General features: G+C 42.5%; 1 protein-coding gene across 1 annotated transcript in view; it reads right to left on the bottom strand.

Annotated features, from left to right (window-relative positions):
• Window positions 1-1,835: 1,835 nt before the first annotated feature.
• The window catches only part of anos1b (anosmin 1b), a 52,040-nt gene continuing 32,517 nt past the window's right edge, over window positions 1,836-21,358 (bottom strand). The window contains exons 6-15 of the mRNA XM_008292859.1: window positions 19,955-20,084; window positions 15,800-15,893; window positions 15,021-15,258; window positions 10,261-10,399; window positions 7,792-8,028; window positions 5,924-6,024; window positions 4,598-4,760; window positions 3,998-4,230; window positions 3,124-3,267; window positions 1,836-3,004 (exon numbers count right to left, since the gene is read on the bottom strand). Of these exons, the coding sequence (XP_008291081.1) occupies window positions 3,127-3,267; window positions 3,998-4,230; window positions 4,598-4,760; window positions 5,924-6,024; window positions 7,792-8,028; window positions 10,261-10,399; window positions 15,021-15,258; window positions 15,800-15,893; window positions 19,955-20,084 (1,476 nt within the window). The 3' untranslated portion in view covers window positions 1,836-3,004; window positions 3,124-3,126. The remainder of the gene's footprint in view (window positions 3,005-3,123; window positions 3,268-3,997; window positions 4,231-4,597; window positions 4,761-5,923; window positions 6,025-7,791; window positions 8,029-10,260; window positions 10,400-15,020; window positions 15,259-15,799; window positions 15,894-19,954; window positions 20,085-21,358) is intronic.

Genomic DNA, 21,358 nt, shown 5'->3' with positions numbered 1-21,358 from the left:
GATGACAGTCAGACTAGAGCATGGCTGGTTTCAAGTGTTCCTCAGTGTTAGAGTCGGACCATCATGATCTCCTAATTAAAGCAAGTGCAGGATGCGACAGATGAAGAAGAAGAGAGAAAAAACAATGAAAGACAGTTAGTTGAAATGTGAGGGCTTCATCCTGGATTCACAAAATATCAACAATGCAAATGCAGATCACTGAACAGGACATATGTTAGCTGCAGATGAGATTTCAAGTATAACATCTCCCATTTCTCTTGACTGTGTCGACTACGTTTAAGGCTGATTTTGCAGTTAATGTCACTATTTTAACACATACCATCATATTGTACAGTAAGCAAGCGATCATAATCATCTATTAGTCCGAGATTTGTTGTTTTATATTTATGTCTTAGTTTGCGTCACTCATGTCAATCATTGAGCTAGAATTCCACTCTGCTGTGCATTCCTTGTTATATGGACCTGGTAATAAAGTTCAGCTTGACTGAAGTGCAGTGAATGTAAGTTGTATCTGAATGTGAATCAGAAACCGTCCAGGCACATGTAAACATCACAGCAGGTCCCAAATTAAGTCTAAAGATGACACTAGTTCATTCCTCTACGACAAAAACAATTAAAATTCAACAAGTGCATCAGTCTTGTGCAAAACTACAAAAACAACATGCATGTATTAGTTAAAATGAAATGTCACTTTAATCCACGCCTCGTTCTCCTCGGAACTACTCGCTAATTAAACACTGAAGAACCTTAGCCTTCATTAACAGGTGGTTCACAGCTCAAATATGATTTATTTCTTGTTTTAACGCGAAACTGTCAATTTATGCACACACGAACCGCGACAGTAAACATCTGACTGACATTTCGTGCTTCTCCTTTCTTAGAAGTGACGTTTTTTCAAAAGAAATGTTTCTTGTTTCAAAGACGAGGCTCACACTGAGCTAACGTTAGCAACATAGCAGCTGAATTTTAAAATTCCCGAGCTGCTAAATGTTAACTTCTGCGCTCCAATGAGTCATTAGCAAACGTCAGTGGCAGCGAGAATTAGCGCGTTCAATAAAGTTGTGCAGTTAATTGAAAACTACCTCGTTAGTTGTGGTAATGTGACAATTGGCAGCGGACAAACGGAGCATATCCAGCCACCATGCAGGAATATAACGTACCTTCAGATGATTTAACTGAGTGTAAAATGTTTAATATGGCATTTTACAAAGTTATGCATAAGTTAGTCATTCCCCGAGAGCTAGCTAAGTTAGCTTGCTGCAGCCAAAACACAGGCGAAAACACAAAGCAGCGACAACACACATTTCCTCCATTTTCAGTAGGAAGTTGGAGGCGTCCAAACACCAAGAAAGAGCTTCGACACAGTGCTCGAAGAATTTATGATTTGAACGAGCTAAAAGCGTATCAAAATGTTGAAAGAAGCATCATTGCACACTACCTTGTCAATGAAATTACAAACTGAATTCCGTCTGGCCACGATTTGAAGAAACAACAATCCAAGCTATCGTCGCTCATTGATTACGTCACGGCGTCGGGCTCATCTTCGGCTGCCTCCGGAACTTGCCGAAGTCACCTCAGGTTCAGTGCCTTGGTTTTATCTTCCTACTTCGATTAGCATCCAGCCGTAAGACATGGCAGTAGCGTTCCTAAAATCTGGACTTTTTAAAGACATTAAAATCTGCAGCAATCTCCCGATTTAATTTTTAAGCTTACTTTTATTTGACATGAATAAATCAGTGCTGCAACAGTAAATAAACTTAACTGGAACGTATTTTCTTGACAGTATTTCTGTTTTTAATCAGTTTCTAGGCACATCAATGACACAACACACAGCATGTCTTGATAACCTTTAATTACAAAAAAAAATCTAGGGCAGAAAAACAATAAATAAAACTAACAGTTATGAAGTAATGGAATTAACTACAAAATTATTAACAGTAAACGGTTACAAAAAGAGAATATTAACACGGTAATTACTGGTTGTATGACACCAGTAGCTTCCAGCCTCTTTGAAGCAATGATGGGACATTTGTAAAACAAAGAAGTCTACCACAGGTATATTAACTGTGTGAATGTGTCACATATCGTTGCTGAGTGAAATGGGTGTACCGTTATGTCAAATGAATCTGCAGATAGCCTGCAATGTATAAAAAAACAAGCAAATTTAGACATATTTGAGTAAAAAAAAAAAAATTTAAACATATGAACAAAATATTAAAATATATGAGCTTACAACAAGATTTCAGCATACCAAGTCACACCCACTAGCTTCAAAGATAATGCAGCAGATCGTGCATTCAAATAAACAGTCAGTCTGTTGCTATATTTCTATTTGTACATAAGGTCAGTGCTATATTAGTCTCTACTAGCATAATCAAAAACAACAGGCATAATAAGTCTTTTTACAAAAGTCATTTGGCTCTAGTGATGTGAGGTGCTCAGACTTTTTAAATTCCATCTAAACACCAAACATGTACAGATGCAGCCGTGCAAAAGTCTCACTTTTCACATACATGTCTTGCGATGCAGGAACCAATGATGTCACGATGATTCATTTGGGAAACGCGGCCATTTTAATGAAAAGTAGGGATATGGTTTTCACTGCCAAGACCAGCTGTTAGTGCTTTTAAAATTGGCATCACAGGTACACTTAGGTTTACACTTTTTACAAAACAATAATGACTAAGGCGATTACCCTTGAGTCAGCTGACAGATTAATGACCGAGATACAAATTATTTCTTTCCATTAGAATGAGCTCACAACCTTTGTGATGTCTGAAAAGTGATTTAAGTGAAAGAGAAATAACACAATCAAAGTGGAAAATACATTTCATGTGAAAACATACTTCACACGGAGGAGCTTTCTTTATTTTGCAGCTTTAGTCATGTTTTTTTGCACCTGAGCTGCACTGAAACTCTGCTGCACAGAGAAAGACGTTATAAAAGTGGATGTTTCTGAAGATGATTGTGGTGCAGCAGACAGAGGCAGCTTTGCAGTCGGGGCCTGGAAGAGAAGATCAATAAGATGAGGTGAACAGAGGGCGCACACATTCACAATTATTTGACAATGTGGTTTTCGTCAAGGTAAAAAAATGTCTCGTGTTTATGACTGAGTGCTATTACCTATCAGAGGGTGGTGTTGATTGGTGGAGTATGGATGGTCTTGGAGACTGCAGCGCCACTGCTTCCCCCTGCTGTTAGCACCTGGAGCTGCAGCTGGTAAACACTGTCGCCCTGAAGACCGTGAACGGTCACCGACCGCTCAGACTGTGGAGGGTGAAGAAGGGTAAGTTTACACACACACATACACTAAGTATATAAATAATGAGATGAAATGATGAAAATTAAAGCAGAGGCTGGAGATATTCCACATTTTTGTCTGTCTCTCTTGGCCTGTTTGTGGTTCAGCTAGCAGAAAGAGAAGGACTGAAAATACACTGCATGGTGGTTCACAGATTGGTTGTTCATCGTATTTGGACAAAAATGGACTCTGTGGCACAAAGGAAGAAGTTAAATCTGGCTCTGGCAACACCACAACTTTGTTATTAGGATATTTGTTAGTGCGTTGAAGATTGTAAGAGAATATATAATATCAGCACACTTATTAATTATCATGTACCAACATGTCCTTTTTACTACTTTTACCTAACGTCAATAAATTTGTCATATATTTTTTAGTTTCCTTGATAATTTGAACCCTTTGTTAACTCTTCGACTCACATTGTGAAAAGAAAGAAAAGAGTTTCTTCAGTTCAGCAATGAAACGTCTTCCAGACCCAAAAAGAGAAGTCCAGCTGCTTTTTACTGAAGCTCTTAAAACTTGATATTAAAAACACGTCCTGACTCAACGTCCACCACTGTAAGACACATGCACATACACACCTACTCACACTAACACACCCACACATTATCCCTCTCATATTTCTGAGCACACCTTCCTCCCGCTGCCGGCTGCACGACACAATGCTGTCACTGTAAACCACTTTCTTTGTCTCACCGGTGCAATTGTCTGTGTCTGGGAGATAAGCGTGTCTTCCCGTCCCTCCGTTGCCGCAGCAACCTCTGACTGCAGCGTCCAGGTGAACTGGAACCCCTCGACAGCTGCCGGGTCCAGTGCATGCTGGGACATCCTCCAGCGAAACGTAGTGAGCAGGGAGCCGTTGACTTGCTGAAAGTCCGCAGTGAGCCGCTCTGGACGCAGTACCACCTTTCTGCCTGCCAGGAGGCGCTCTGACACAAACAAAGCAAAAAAAACAGAATTTCTGTCACCGATCACAGAAGACTTGTTTAAACTATTTCACACAGGGTTTTAAAACGACACTTATTTAATGTCATCTAAGTCTGATCATAGTGACATATATTAGAAGTCATTAATTAGGAAAACAGTGTGCATAAAACAAAAAGGTTGTTGCTAAGCTACCAGAATGTTGTGGTAATACAGCGTTTAAGTTTGCATGCAGGAGTGTACGAAATGTTTAAGTTATCTTGTGACCTGAAATTGTACCGACCACTTCCCAGAGTTACTTTTACCAGCCGTCACTAAGGGGTTACATGATTAACTAACTCTGCCTTTACATCTGTGTTTGGTTACTCCTACCCTCATTGTTGCAGGGCAAAGCTTTGCCTCCTCTGACCCTGATGGAGGAGCAAGTCGGGGTCGTAACCCAGGCAACAGCCTCTGACCCTGGGTCAGCCTTCATCGCCACGGCGACCCGGTACTTACAGGCAAACAGCAGGCCTGTAATGGTGTGATGGGTGCCCTGGAGAGAGGGAAAATTAAGTGAAGCCAGTGATTTTAAAAAATGACATTGTGGTGTAAACTGTACATGACTGGTTGTTAAAACTGACCTTTTACAAGGTTTCTCAAAATATACATATTACCTCTATTTTCTCTCTCGGCACCTGTCTCATATAAGCAGCTTGTTAGCTCCATGTTAAAATAAACACCGCAGTCTGGCAGCTTTTGCAGGTTGGCAGCTTCAAATAGCGAGAAACGCTGCAACTGTTTAAAAAAGCCTGACCTTCAATGAACAGAAGATCGTGTTCTGTGACCTCAGCAAATTGCACACAGCACTTTGATATTTATCAAGCCACCGCATCTGTGATCATTTTGGTTAAGAGGTGAACACTGGGACAATATTAGCTAAAGATCTGATGCTGGTGAGTCCAGTTTTCACTTGATGCAAACAACGTACAGAACATCATTCGCTCTGTTTTTTTCTGCCGCAGCTCCAATTTGTGACTTGGACTTAGAACAGTTTTATTTTATGTCAAACATGTGCGCAGTGCTACTGTTATAAGACTTCTCTATGTTAGCTTTGGTAACACATTTAATGGTTACTCATTATTGCTGAGATGATTCTGCAGCAGATTCTTTTGTCCTGTCAAATGTTGACATACGATGATTTACCAATTCATCAGGCACACCTGTACAAACTCATGTATTATAGTGTTGTGTGAAAAAAACACTGTGAAAGTCTGTTTATAAAGTTGTTGTACAGGTTGCATTACTTTCTCCAGCAAGACGAGCCAAAAACACCTCAGCAAACGTAAATCTTAATGGTAAAATTAAAAAGTGCATGTTTCTTTTTGCATTACTTTACTTAAAACATGATATAGAATACTTGTTTAAGAAACTAAATACAACACGTAGCATCAAACACACAGACGTGTATAGAAACGTACTTTAGCCGCAGGTTTGACAGAACTATAGGAAATGTGATGGTGCACAGAGACAGAGAGGACGGCAGACAAAGCTACACACAGACAGCAGATTACAGCATCACACACTGATCTGAACTACTGTGATGAAATCTGAGCTCTGTTACACACACACACACACACACACCAGCAACACTTAGAGAGTAATAAGACGTCTTTATACTATTTCATGAACCCACAAATTCTGCCAAAGCAGCATTACCTGCACTGTTGTTGTTCTCTCTGTGCTCGTCACATTCGTGCTGCAGGTATGTGGACGCCATCGCAGAACATATGGACCAGGGGGTCTCTGTCTGGGTGCAACTGGAAAAAAAAGCAAAGAGGGATCAGACACACGCTACACAACCTGTGTTTATGTGTGAAGATGAATTACAAGGTTTGAAGGAGTCTATATTTGCAATTTTGCATTATCTCCTTTTTCCTTGTTATCAATTATGACTGCAATGCAAGTACTGTGTTATATTTATGTTTTTGGTCTGCTTGTCTAAGTATTTTTAACAAAACAATCTCTTCTCAAACATAGACATACAAAGTGTGTCAGAAAAGTTCCAGGACTGGTGTCACACAAGATATATTTCAAATCCAAACTACAAACTACCAGTTTCCCCCTCCAGACGATCAACCAGCACATCTACAAAGAGATCCTGCAGCGTTTGCTTCGTCCAGAGAAGAGGCAGAGTTGTGTCAGGACCAGTGGAGGCTGCTTCACCATGACAACCTGCTCACAGCGCCCTGAGCATCCCACAGCTCCTGGCTGAGAAGAACATCTCTGTGCTGGAGCAACCTCCCTACTCACCCCACCTGGCTCCGTGGGGTTGTTTCCTCTTCCCCAAGCTCAAGGGGGTCATCAAGGAGACCCGTTTAGAAGACGTGGACGACATCAAGATGGCTGTGAGGACGGAGCTGCAGAGGATCCTGAAGAATCCTTCCAGGAGTGCATGGCGGCGTGAAGAGAAGGCTGGAGGAGGGTGGTAGACTCCAGGAGGGTTACGTGGAAGGAGAAGACTGGTAGTTTGTAGTCTGGATTTGAAATCTATCTTTTGTGACACCAGTCCTGGAACTTTTTTGACACACCTCGCTTACACCAATCAGCCACCACGATAAAACCACTGATATTTTGATTATCTCGTTAAAATGCCGCCTGTCAAGGGGTGGGAACTATTAGGCAACAAGTGAGGTATCAGTTCTTCAGTTGAGAATAAAGAGTTCAAGGTGTGTATTTGGCCTCCAAATTCTCCATGGCATAATCTGATGGGGGCTGCAGGGTGGTGCAGTTGGAAGCACTGTTGCCTCACAGCTAGAAAGTCACCAGTTTGCGTCCCGGTGAGGACACCCGGGATCTTTCTGCGTGGAGTCTCCATGTTCTCCCCGTGCAGCGTGGGTTCTCTCCGGGTTCTCCGGCTTCCTCCCACAGTCCAGAAACATGTTGAGGTTAATTGGTGATTGTAAATTGTCCGTAGGTGTGAATGTGAGTGTGCTTGGTTGTCTGTCTCTAAGTGTAGCCCTGTGATAGACTGGTTACCTGTCCAGGTGAACCTGCCTTCACCCTGAGTCAGCTGGGATAGGCTCCAGCCCCCCATGACCCTGGTGAGGATGAAGCGGTGTATAGATGATGGATGGATGGATGGATAATCTGACGGGTTGATCTGTGGGATGTCCTATAAAACACTTCTGACTCATGGAGGCCACACCTTGCAACCTCTGATGATGATGTAAAGGATCCATGTGCTGCTAAGATCTCGCTGCCTGACATCAGGACACCTTCAGAGGTCTGTGGAGTCCAGTCCTCCACAGGTCACACCTGTTTTGCCAACATGAGGTTGATCTAGACAGTATTAGGCAGATGGTTTCAGTGTTGTGGCTGACTGGTGTTAAGCACAGAGAGCAGAGCCAAGTGTCCGTTAATCGCAGTTTAATCTTCTGACCTACAGCACTTCTTGTCTGAGTGGCCTTAAGCAAGACAGCGAACCGCGGATTGCTCCTGGTCAGAAAGTGCCTTGCTCGCCCTCAATATTTTTCATTCCTTCCTGGCGTTCTGCTCGGTCGTTTCGTGTTTCAAAACCAACTCACCATGGTACGGCCATTTCCAGAACACCTTCACTTGCAGCTGGTTGTCATGGTAATGAGGGGCAGCGACCTCCAGCCGCAGGTTTCCGGGGGCGACGGGGTTGAGGGGGGATTCAGGGTGAGGCCCGGAGGAGGAGATGGAGAGGTCAGAGGAGGAAGGCGAGGAGGATGAGAGAGAAGGAGAAGAGGGAAGTGACGATGAAGATGAAGAGGAGGGGAGCTCGTTGGAGAAGTCTTCGCCTTTCATGGAGTCAGACAGAGGGGAGAGAAAGAGAGGGAAAGCAGCACATTTTAAAACTTTACAACTTGGCTGATTTGAAGGCCTTTAGTTGGAGCGATAACAAACAAGGCAGCACAAAATAAAAATAGCCGTAATTTCAAAGCTCATTAATAACAAACCTGGTTCATTCCACGTTTTTTATAAGCAAAATACCTTTAACAGACCCATAAACAAACCTAAAAACCAGATGCAGGTGAGATGTTCACCGTCTTAACCATTTTAATCAAAATCCGCTCATCAACCGTAACTACATAAGCAAACAGGGTAAGGCAGATTATCTATTAATCAAAATGATGTTTACTATTACACACAGACAGGTGACAAATTAAAGGAAAAACATGAACCCTCGCTGCCCACGATGACGGGATCCAGTGGCTCCGCTCTACTTTGTTATTCCTCTGAGCCTTCAGAAGGAAGCGTCACTGCTCATTAATAAAGGTGTCGAGTGGTCACATTCATGTCGTGATTAAACATCCTGATGAGTGGTCTGCTCCAGAGTTACAATGCCCACATTCACCAGATGGTTTGATGAGAATGAACATGATATGAATCCCATGCTCTGGCCTTCAGCACAACACCTATCAGAGACGCTGGGCCGAGGTGTCAGACAGCGCTCTCCACTGCCATCATCAAAACACCAAATGATGGAATATCTTCTGGAAGAATGGTGTTTATCCTTCCAGTGCAGTTCCAGACACTTGCAGAATAAATGGCAATGTGCACTGAAACTGTTTTGGCAGCAACTGGTGGACCAACACCTTAGAAAAACACTTCATGTTGGTTTTTCCTTTAATTTGTCACCTGTCGGTATGTGTGTGTGTTGAGTACATGAGACCTGTTACACAGCACATGAATTCATAATTATACTGCACCAGAGATATAAACTGCTAATGGTCGTGCAGCTGCTAGCTAGCGTTCCTGTTTCTTCATTAACACAGAAACATTAATTGGCTTTATATGCGTTAACGGACCCTCATTAGCACTGAGTTAAAGGCCAATACACAGACTGTGTGAAATATTAATTCTCCTGAATTATAGATGACAATGTGTTCCATATAAAGATGCTGGTATGCGGTTTGGTAATTGAGCTGCAGCTGGCCATAATCCTCTGCGGGCTGACCGATAGGTCACCTATAAATACCTCGTTGCCTGGACGACCATTTACATCGCCACTTTCCACGATACTCGGTGTTTCTGTGTGTTTAAACAGTGCAGCTGCCGGTAGACAGAATATGCTGACAGTCAGCAAATGCAGCAGCTCTAACCCTAACAGGAAAATCATTAGCTCAGTAATGTATGACTCTGCTAACTAAAAGGTGCTGTGGACTGTGCTATATAAACAGTATTTATTAATGTCATGACAAGTTAATGAAATGTTCAAAATAAGTGCTTAATAAGTACTATTTGGGATCGGGCTCCCTGGCTGCCAGAGGAGTCCCTAAGTTTTAGTAGTTTACACGACTTGGCCAAGAAATCTGAATTCACTGAGCACCTCTTACTGTTAGCTGTACTCCAGAATGGTATTCCTACAAGTCAAAACTGCACAAATTCTGTTGGCTGTCTGGGGCTTCTTCGGCATTTCTTTCTTTACACAAGCATCAATTCTAATAAAATAAACTCATGCAAACTGTTGAGGGGAGTGGCTTGGATCGATGCAATGTGACATCACAAACTTTGCACCCACAATTAATTACTGAAAATGAACTGCAGCTGTGAGAGAAAAAAAAAGGTGCAAAGTGCAGCGATGTACCTCCGATGCTTAATTTCCACCATATATAAAAATCTACGTCTATAAAGCACAGCAACGCTTAAGTACAATTAAAGAAAACGTTTGAAATATGCTTATTCAGTTTCTTGCTAAAAGTAAGAGAATACAGGAGGTTACAATCACACAATGGATTTAAACAAATTTAAACAAATTAATTAAATGAGAAATGACATCTGAGGAGGTGGCCTGACTGTTACTGACAGTAGTCTCATGTTTTAGAAATGAGAGTGGTATCAATCTTCTCATCTAACTCCTGCAAGAAACCAAAGAAGCGTGTTTGCAAATTTCAAATCATATTCAACTGATGGGAAACTTGCACTGAAATGCGTGTGCACAGTCAAATATCCAAACTGCACTGTACATATTCCTATAGTACAGATCTGAGGTCATATCACCTGTGGAGAAGTTACAGGTATTTCCTTACCTGTATGAGTGATGGTAGTGAAAACAAGTTGGACTCTGTGACTCTTCAGTCTCTTCTGACCCCAGTAGGCCACCGTCTGGACGGAGAGGATGTAGGAGGTCGCCGGCAGCAGGCCCTGCAGCCATAGCTCACACTGCGCCTAAAACACATGAAAGAACAGGATTTTACAAACACAGCTTCTCTTCCTTATTTGTCTTTCGCCCTCAGCTGTGTCTCAAACTAAATCAGCTTCATTTGTTTTCAATGACACCAACAACTGTGGTGAAGTTGTTTGTAAAACGTCTTTAGATTCAGGACCAACTATTTGACAAAGTTCAAGAAAAGCTTCTATCTTTGTCGCATCATTATGAAACCGCAGCGACCGCCACCATCTCCCTCATCTTCACTGTCAATAGAGTCTGCATCGTCATCAGCCCGAGCGCCTCGTGACTGCAGACCTGTTCTGCATTAGCCCTCTGCTTGACTGACAGCTCATTAACAGGCTCTTAGTCAATCAGCTCTGTCTGTCTGCGTGGATCTAAACTAGTCACAACAAAGAGATGCTCGGATGATAACAAGCCTGCGTGTGTGTGGCTCTCTATGTGTGTACACTTAAGACAGAACGAGACAAAAGCAAGTTAAAAGCAGCGTCTCGGTGACCTACAGACAAAATGGGGTAAAAGTATTTCCATTACCCTGAAGATAGACAAAACATATGGCCTGTACAGCTGTGTGTGTGTGTGTGTGTGTGTGTGTGTGTGTGTGTGTGTGTGTGTTTGTGTGTGAAACAGAGAGAGCGAGGGAAGCCTGGATTTCTATTTTGGTGAATAATGTCAGTTGACATTATATGTAAGAAACTGATGTATATTTAAAAGCACTGACTCAGCAGGGGGTTTTTTTCACGTTGGAATACTTCCTCTGAATTCCCCCTTTACCATCAGGTTTAATGCTGAATTTCTCCGGTCCTGCATAAATTCCTGATTGACAGGATGTGAGTTTTACACACATCTAGGGAGCGTGTGATGTCGTGCTAATGGGGAGCGATGAAATATCAATGCTGTGCGTGATATGAGATAAATTTCACACCTGGAAGATGTTGTATTCAGGTTCCTTCCTACCTGTTGTGATGCTGCTCTTTTGTGTGTGTAGATGCAGCTGCGAGTAGGAAACACTAGTTAGGGGGGCTCATTTAAATTCCAGACCTCCCAGCCAAGCAGAACAGAGGACCAGACTACAGATAAATGGCTCCACCAGGCTCAGTCTGGGATCGCCATCACTACTTAGGATGGCTGGGTCCATATGAGAGCGGCTGCATTTCAGCCCCGAAACGCTGATGTTTATGCTTCAGCTTGTTCTTTTTTTTCCTTGAACTACACATTTTACTTTAAGGAAAGAAACTGAAGAGTCCTGTGCAGAAAAATCATCCGTCGTTTACTAATTTGAGGAAAAGAAAGGTTCGGTCAGGACATCGGCAATCATACCTGTTGCGTCAAAGCTGTAATGTGTGTTTGTGTTGTTTACTGTGATTACGGGTGTTTCGGTGCTGCTGGCTGGACTTAAGCCGCATTGCCAACGTATTGCATCATCATCACACCTATAATCAGGGTAACAACGTGGACCTTTTAAGTATTACTGCTGCATTAAATATAATTTTAACAACACATCGAAACTTTTAGAAGTTTGCAGCTGAGTTGAGCAACAGTGAGACTCACTTTTGTAAAATAACTTCATGTCAGTGTCTTTTTCTTTCAACATCTAAATATCCATCATACAACACATGCAGATCCTGTGCTCTGCAGCCTTGATAGCTGATACGCTCAGTGGCTAATGCCCTCATGCTGCAGTGAGTGGCATATTGTCAGTACATTCCCAGATGCTTTGACTTGAGTTAAACCCATTATCCAAATGCAGCAGAGCCACTTCTCTCTGTTGTCAGTCAATCTACACGGTTAGGTTGTCACGTTATTTCGGCGCTGTGCAGGCAGCCCTTTATGTTGCCGCGGCGCTCCTAACAAAGTTATGTTCCACTAAGATAATGTTGTGTATGTCTGAGGACGATATTTCAGATCCACGTGGAACAGAAGAGTCCAGTAATGGAAACGCATCCCGAACAACAATTTGAGGGTGAAAATGTCAAAACCAGATCTGAAGCTGTGCAGATGTGAGGTTGTTTAAATATGTCTACGTGTAGCATTACAAAACCATACATAAGAAGCTGAAAATATCTATAAGTTACAGCTTGAACAACTCCAGAGGTCTGTAAGTTCTACATGAAGTCGGCCTGTAACACAGAACAGCAAGTCCACTTATTTAAATCCACATCCTGAATCGAGATGCCTGAGCAGCTCCTCCGTCTCTCCACCTCACCGCCATTACCAGGATTATTTATTGGCCACAGGGGGTTCATCAGGATATTGTTTTATTATTATTATTATGGAGGATTCTTTATGTCGAAACGTAAGAATGAATATAACGGAGTGTTAAATCGGATCCGTTCCTGCGGCGTGTGTTGCTTCCTGTTGAATTTCATAACGCAGTAACTCAAACATATGCTGCTCTTTACGACATGCATTTTTAAACGCTTCGTTGCAGTTTGCACCACCGCTCGCACACAGGAGCTGTTTACAAAACGTGTCCTGGTTGTGCGTGGGCCTGTAAAATGACCGTAGTAATCACAAGCAGAATACAGCGAGGAATGTAGGTGTGGGTGTGTTTGTGAGTGTGTGAGGTGTGTGCGTTTACAGACCTAGTAAAACTTCTCAGGTGCAGCTATAGATCCTATGTATGTGCTGTGTGTGTGTGTGTGTGTGTGTGTGTGTTGTTGGACTCCAGATTGTGTAGGGAACAGTGTAAATGAAGTCCGACAGACTGGACTGAGAGGAGCTTATGCATTTTTACGGTGACCGTTGGAGCTCAACACACTGGGACTTATAAAAACATGCAAACAGACAAGAAAACATCAATGTGACGACACATCCACAGCATTTAGAAAAAAAGCTCGACTCTCGCATTACGCTGATATTAGGCTTATGGTTGGAGCTACAGCTGATAACTTGCAGGTCTTCAGAACAATGAAGGTACGGCCGGCTACAAACTGTGCCATTTTAAAAATCTTATAGATCTCAGCTAGCTACACTGTAAGACATGAATCTAATAAACTTTGGAAACGACATGAAGTTCGATTGCATGAGGAAAACACAAGCTGAACCGCAGCCTACAATGTACGTGAGTCCACGTGAATGCTCAAGAGTAAAGCGTCATAAGCGATGGCAAAGCGCCCTATTGTTGGCAATCAGTGCAGTCGAGTGGCTATTGGCTCGAAACTGTTGACTCCTTTTGTTATATTGGAGACAATTTATGTGCTGGAGGTGGCTGTGATCCTGCCACTATCACTAGAACCAGATCGGCCTGGAAGAAATTCAAAGAACTGTCATCAAGGTCCATATCACCCGGTGTCCGTGGCTGCGCATACAACACTGACCATGCTGTATGCCTGCGAGTGCTGGCCTCTAAGGAAAGAAGATCTAAGTCGCCTGGAGTGGAATGAGAGATCCATGCTGAGATGGATGTACCACATCAAGCCTGATGCACATCAGCTCAAGAGAGCGTCGTATGAAATTAGGCCTCGTTGATCTTCATACAGAGATCCGGTACCGCCGTCTAAGATGGTTCGGACATGTCCACCGTAGTACTCAGTTCATCAACAAAATCAGGAACTTGGATGTTGCCGGAAAAACAAAGAGGGGGAGACCCCGGAAAACATGGGAGGAGCTGGTGTCAGGGGACCTAGCGGATTGGGGGCTAACCCCTGATGATGCCCTCCATAGGGATAAATGGCGACCGTGCATCGTCTGACACACTGTTAGTGTCCCAACAGACGTTAACGGGAAAAGTAAGTAAGTAAGTAAAAGTGTGCGCCATCCATCCACGGAAAAGAAACTAGCGAAGCGTGAACGGAGCCTTTGTGGTATTTATTTGTCTGGAGAGAAATCGTGGCTCAGAAAGATTTATTTATTCATTTGGGTTTAGCATCAGTGTCGCGCTGATCAGTACGTCATGTCATGCTGCATTTCTATTGACGTAGGCAGCAGCAGCAGCCACACTGTGAGATGATCACCCCAAATGTTTGACACTGTCAGAATTTTATGGCAGGTTGTCTTTGGTCACAAGGCCACGACAACAGCCGTCCTTGAACCTGCCTCACAGCGCGACGTAGGACCATCGATTTAGAGTCAAGACCAAAGATATCGCCACGATTCTCTCACGATTGTTATCTTTCGTCTGGGACGGCCGAAAGTCACACAGTGTGTAGCGAGCGTAAAGGTGTGTCAGTGTGTGTCGTTGCCTTTGAAACACTGCAAATCTGCATGACAGGCCTTTGACACACGATCTTCATCAACAGATGCAATTTTCAGATTTTTTTTCAGCTTTAACACCAACATGTTCTCAGAAAAATAGAAAAACAAAGATTTAAAATTCCAGGACAACTGAGGAAGCTTCATCAGCTGACTAAGGTCATGAACCGTTACCATGTACACACTGTGATGAGACTTAATTTACAATTTTAGTTCATCATGAAGAAAGTCGAGTGAACAACAGCCGTTGACCCAAAGTGCTTTCCAGTAGAGAAATAAGTTTGGCGTTATACAATTATCAAGCAATTTTAAATACTGAAGTTAAGGTATTGTGTTCTCAAAACATTATCATCATGCAAGAGAGGACAACATAATGGCAATAATCTTTTATGTGGTGTAGATAAGCGTATATAAAGCTTTCCTTACCCCTTGAGTCACTTTACTGTTGCTCTCCTTTCTGGCCTGCTCTGCTGTGCGTGAGTGTGTAGCTCGCGTGTGCATGTTGTTGAGCACTGGATGAGCTTGCAGTGTGTGCGTGTGCTTGTGCGCTGTGTGTGTATGTCGAGACAGCCAGGTGATTCTGTAGTTGTGGACCGGGAGGTCCCCCTCCCTGGGGGGCTCCCAGCGTAATAAGACCGCAACGGTGACCCCGCTTCCCCTGGACCTGACGAGAGAAAGCCACAAGTCAGACGACATCACAACACGAATGTAAACAAATTCATGGTGATGCTGCTTCCTTAACAGTCGTACCAAGAAGTGATTGTTATTGTGCAGGTTCTGCGGTGCAGCAGTGAAACAGATTTTCTACTTAATTGTCAGCTGCTCTCAGGGTTGGGTTTGCAATCCTCCATTTACTTCATGTATGCATGGTAGAGGTTCAGACACTTTATATCATGCGGAACAGAAGCTGCAATTTGAGTCATCACCTCTGTTATTAAATGTTATTGGAATATCTGTGTTGATCCAAGACATTGGTCTGAACTTTACATGGCCTCGTTGTACAGCATGCAAATAGAAAACATACTGCAGCGTGTAATTGAACAAGGATGAGCTGTAATTTACATCCTTATACACAATCAGACAAGACCTGCTTATCCACCTGACCACAGCCTGTGACTGATTCTGCAGCGTGCAGGGCTGAAAAGGTGCAAAACAACTACGTGGTACAGACAAATAACGGTTCCTCTGTCTAGATCTTTAGATACCTTTCTGTGAACTGGGACGCAGGTTGTGAACTCGTCCGGTCTAGAGTCTGGTTGCTGACTCTGACGTTTATCGGAGGTTCTGGAGGTGAAGGGTCTGCAGAGAGAAAAGTACGATGTCAGAAAATATCACCATTATCAAAAATGTCATCGGCCCCATGATGTTATTATCAGAACATTTAAGGTTTGTGACTGGTCAGCAACTTCTTCTCAAGTAACGAAGGAATTAATTCATTTGGAGATACGGTGATCTGAAGAATAATGAACATTTACTTTCATCTACAACAATCGAGCCTCTCATGATGTTATGCAGTCGAGTAATTAAAATGTTGGAAAGGAAGCAAAGAAGATCACATCACTGCCATGTTTCTAACACGTTGGGTTTTCATCATTTCATGAACCCTAAAGTCATCTACAAGTGCCTTCGTATTCAGGTTTCTTTAGGTGCTCAGTGGTCTGCTGGTTCCTCTCAGACATTCAGGCTCAATAACATGAGGACTATCCAGCGGTAATTGTAAGGTGCCCTTATGTAAACTTTCATTTGGTCAAACAGCTTTTCAGCCCGGGACATCAACATGTGGAAGTTTTTACCAAAAGAACTCAAAGTAGACGGTAACTGGGAACATTTTAAACTCAGTTTTTTGAGACAGATCAGCTATTGGGTCACGTTTGATCTGTTGCTTCTGAGTTTTGTGTTTTTAATTTATGCATTTATTGTTGAGTTTCGTTTAGTATGTGTCACTGGATTCATGTGTTTTGGGAGCTCATGTTGGGGCGGAAAAATAGATGAACATATGTGTGCCATTGGTTCATACTGCATACTTGCCCCTAAACAAATAAACTTTAACAAAAAAAATGCTGCACATGTGATTAAAAATGTATTTTCTATAAATTGATTTTGCAGTTTCACAAAATATTTAACAGAATGTCTTGGTTAGCACTTTCATAATTTAAAACTTTAGAAACTCAAATGGATTGTTTTTACCAGTTATTTAAAAAAAAGTTAACTACTAAATAAATTTGTCTACTTCCTTTTTTAGAAGTGAATTCTTTAGCTCACATCTTTAAATATATATTTTTGTAGCATACTTAGAGATCCCCTGAAGACATTTTATTTTTTTTGCTTAAAACAAAAAATTGTGTCTTAAAAATAGCAGCTTGTTAAAAATGATCATGAAAAATATGTGAACATCTGTTTATTTTTCTCTGACTTCAACTCTCTCATCACACTGATTAGCTTGTAAAAAGACACCAGCTGCTTTCTAATCTTTTCAACATCACACATGTACAAAGTGTGCATCCTCCTCAGTGAAACTCCAACAAACAGACCAGCATGCAGAGCACATTAACCGGACTTTCTTTTTGATGTTTGCACAAGATTTGTGTCAGCTACTTACAGGTGAGTGTATTTGCTGGTTGAAAGCTTAAACGTTGTCTTGTCACAGCGTATTAATTGTGTAACTTATGACTAAAATTGAAAAAAAATCCTAATTTCAATATAAAAATGTTCAGACTTCCAGCCTTATCTACAGAAGCCTGATTAGTGTTGAGACTTTTCACCAGCTTGACTGAATTGTCTAATAACTTGATATGTAGCGCGCTGCAGCGGAGAAAGACGCCATTCTGGGGGGGAAAGGCTAATTTCCTCTTGGTCTTATTCAAGTCCACAGGGCCAATTAGATTTACAGCATCAAAGGTGAGTGATGCTCAAAAAGCCTGAAGCCCATTTCAGTAGCGACCACAACACAGACCAAAGGCGACCACCACTAGTCACTGTTTGCCTCCTAAATGAAATCCTGAGGTCGCCGGTCTTTCAACACGGACTCTGCATCTCATTAGAGGCCCAAACCCCGATGCTGTATTTGATTAAAACTACAAAATGCATCTGATTAGAACTACATCCCCCATGGCAGGCCTCCCACAGGCCCCGGGCTGTGCTTGGCTGACCCAGCTGCAGAGATCAAAGTTAGGGCAGCATATTGGGAGCTGCAAGACCTGGCCTGTTTGTGTGTGGTGTTTTTTGTTATAAGTAGGGTGTCTCAGTGCCAGCAGTAATTGCCAGATCAGAGCCAAAACACACGGTCTTCTCATGAGGCCTTTTTTCTCTCAGCGTGTGTCTCTAAATGAGCAAGTTTTTTTTTGTTTTTTTGGTCCATTGTTTCATGAGATGAAGACATCAAGATGAGTTTTCTGAACCAGACATTCCCTCCTAATTACAGCTGGCAGGTCCTGTGCAAGCCTAATATCTCAATAAGCAGGAAAGGGGTTTTCAGATTGAGATCCTCGCTCTGGTTAGCATCAGGTCACAGTGGAGGAACTCCAACCATCTTGACATCTGCCAGCTTCCTGATTTGTGCCCCCTGACCCCCAGCCCCTGACTAATCAGACTAATGAACTGGAAACACAAAACTCTGAGTGCGATCAGATGGTATTTGGAATGTTGAAGTGTGTCTTTAACCTTTAACCCAGGCCCTCAAAATACACTCATGCACACACTCAGTGTTGTAAAAGGAATAATTCCACATTTTTAGCATCTACACTTATTAGTTTGTTTGCAGAGAGAAGGAAATTCTCTTGCTGCAATCTCTGTGTGTTGTACATTAGGTTGGACAGTTAGCTTAGCTTAGCATACGGGGACAAACAGTTTGCCTGGCTCTGTCTGGAAATTACAAAATCCACCAACTAGCACCTCCGTATACAAAAGAAAGCACCCAGCAGAGAATTCAGAAGAGTTCCTTCTCTCAGCCAATAGTCCTACACACACACACACACACACACACACACACAAAAACATAAAACCACAAAATAGTATGCTGAGACCAGCACACTGGCTGCTGGCCGTAGCCTTAAACAGGAATTATTCTTTTGCAACACCTATGCAAAGAAGGAAATTTTAGCCAACAGACGAGCTGATCTCATAAACCTCAACAATGTGTGTTGGACATTCTTCTCAAGCAAGCTGAACGGCTTATCTCATATCTCATGGGTACGTTTCTTCTCTCTTTAGTTTCATAGTACTGCCACAAAATGAGAGGAAACTACTCTTGAAGTTAATGTCATCGCTGATTTTCTCATTGTCTTATCCATTTACACTAACATGTAGACATACAGACGTTCATTTGTTCTGCCATCGGGGTGAAGCTGACATGTGCTATCTATACTCGTTCCTCACATTGTGGTTTGCTAAACGTGACAACATCAAAGCGGACACGTGTTTTTACCCCGTTACATCTGTAACAGCATACAAGAAACACAGACAACCATATATCGTATTTATGCCCATGTGCGGCCCAGAGAAACCTAATTTAAGACCTTGATGGGTCGCCAAAGCTACCAAAGAAATTTCAGTAAACCACGGCACATGTTCTAATGTTTATAAAACTGTTGGAGGCGTAAAGGACTTCACCATTTGGTGTTGTGTTGCAGTGGTGGAAAATGTTATTTCAGACACCTCTTCATAATCTCCCATAAGTGTTCAACTGATAAAGGACCTTTTTCCAAAGCTTGGTCCAACCTGAAGTCATTATTCACATTCAAACATGCTCTAGCCAATCCTGGCAGGGGATTCATATCACTAGCCAATCCTGGCGTAACACCAGTATGACCTAAGTCTGCTAAGCATTAGAGCTAGGACCTCCTACAGTGTGTGTGTGTGTGTGTGTGTGTGTGTGTGTGTGTGTGTGTGTGTGTGAGACTGTCTTACTCTCACTTTAACCCTGTCTCTCTGACCCACACCGGGGATTTCACTCTGGCACTAAACCAACTGAGCGAGTACGTATGTGTGTGTCTTTACAGTAAATATGTGCATGTGCACTTGTGTGTATTTTCTGTTTCCTGTCTGTGTTTTATGGACTGCCTGATAGTTTTTCGGCTGCGTGTACCTTATCCATCAACTCTGAGTGAAAAGGAGAGAAAGACCAGAGAAGGAGAGGAAGGGAAACGTTCCTGGGTTTCGAGCTGCTCCTCAGGGTGGTGTAATATCTCTCATAAAATGACACAAAATCAGGATCTGTGTTTCGCTCAGTGTCTCATGACAGAATATCAGAATTCACAAGTAGGTTATGGAAACATGCAGGAGGAATCATCGCCCTCTTTGGGACACTCATAACAGTTCTCTAAAGAGATCCCAAGTATGCGTTTAGAGAGTGTTTGCATTACCTTTACTGGAGATGTAGTGTTTGCTGGGCGTGGTGAAACCTCTGCTGCCGTGACTGTTGATGGCTGCGACTCTAAACTGGTACCAACGCTGAGGTCTTAGATCTGACAGCACCACGTCTTCAGAGAGAGTCTGAAAGCGCAAACACATCACACAGAACAATAAATAGATACAGAACTAAAAAAAACAGTTTTGTTAAAGACAGACAGCGACAGATTTAAGCTCGTTAGATCTTTAGACTCTCATCCATCGCTCAGCGCCACCAAGGTGGTGTTAAAAACATCATTCTGCAGCACGATTGGTCCAAACATCCAGTCAGAGCCGTGAAGAGCCAACAAAGAGTCATGCAACAGATGGCTTGATCCCCACAGACACCTGATCTCAGCATCATGGAGTCAGTCAGTGATTACACGAAGAGACACAAACACAGAGACAGAACCAATCCGAGTCTGATTTTTGCTGCACTTATGGAGTTAATTGGTAAATAAAAACTATTCATCCTATTTTTTTGAAACCATCGTCACTTTGCCTAAAATTCTGCCCAGTACTGTACGTAATATATTGTAAAACAAGTTTTCCAATTCTGTTATTTCTTATGACAGTCCAAGGCTTCCAATCAGTTTGACACATACCAGCCACCAAATATGGTTGCAAACGGTACAAGGAACACGACAAAGAGCCCAACTTTTTAGCCTGGCCTCCAAACTGGCCAAATCCCAATACGATCGTTCATCCATGTGATGTGTCGAAACAAGCCCAACCTATGGACGCCCCACCCTGCAACCCCGACGACCCAAAGGATCCTCGGCTGACATCCCACTGCCAAACATCACAAGACACTCCTAGAGTTCCCGCATCCATCCGCAGACAGGTCCGAGCTGTTCTGGCAGCACGAGGGTGATCTACACAATAAAAGGCAGGTGGTTTTTATTGTCGGGACTGATCGGTGTATAATAACTTTGAAGATAAGATTAAGGACGTATTAATCTCAAGTTACACAGACTTTTGTTTTCAGTTTGCCAAAAGAGCAAATTGAATCCTAACATTTACAGGAATAGTTTGGGATATTGACAAATATGCTTTTTGCTCGCTTCTTGCTGAGTTATGAGAAGACCGGTGATGCTTTAACTGTCTGTGTATAACCAGCTTCTGGCTAGCTCTGCTTAGCATAGCGATTGGTTAAAGAGCAAATAACTAGCCTGGCTCTATTCCGTGTTAATAAACCCACCTATCTAAATGTCACTTCATAACACGTTATATCCACGAAACAGCTGCAGAAAAGGTGATACTGTGACATTACAGGTGGCTAAGGGCTAGACTATTGTTTGGAAATGCAAACAACCAAGATAAGACATGTTATCTTTTAGGTTTAATGGGTCCAATATGCTGCAAGGTGGCGCAGTTGG

Source organism: Stegastes partitus, unplaced genomic scaffold, assembly GCF_000690725.1.
Source record: "Stegastes partitus isolate 25-593 unplaced genomic scaffold, Stegastes_partitus-1.0.2 Scaffold839, whole genome shotgun sequence".
NCBI lineage: Eukaryota > Metazoa > Chordata > Actinopteri > Pomacentridae > Stegastes > Stegastes partitus.
This window is presented reverse-complemented; position numbering and strand designations above follow the sequence as displayed.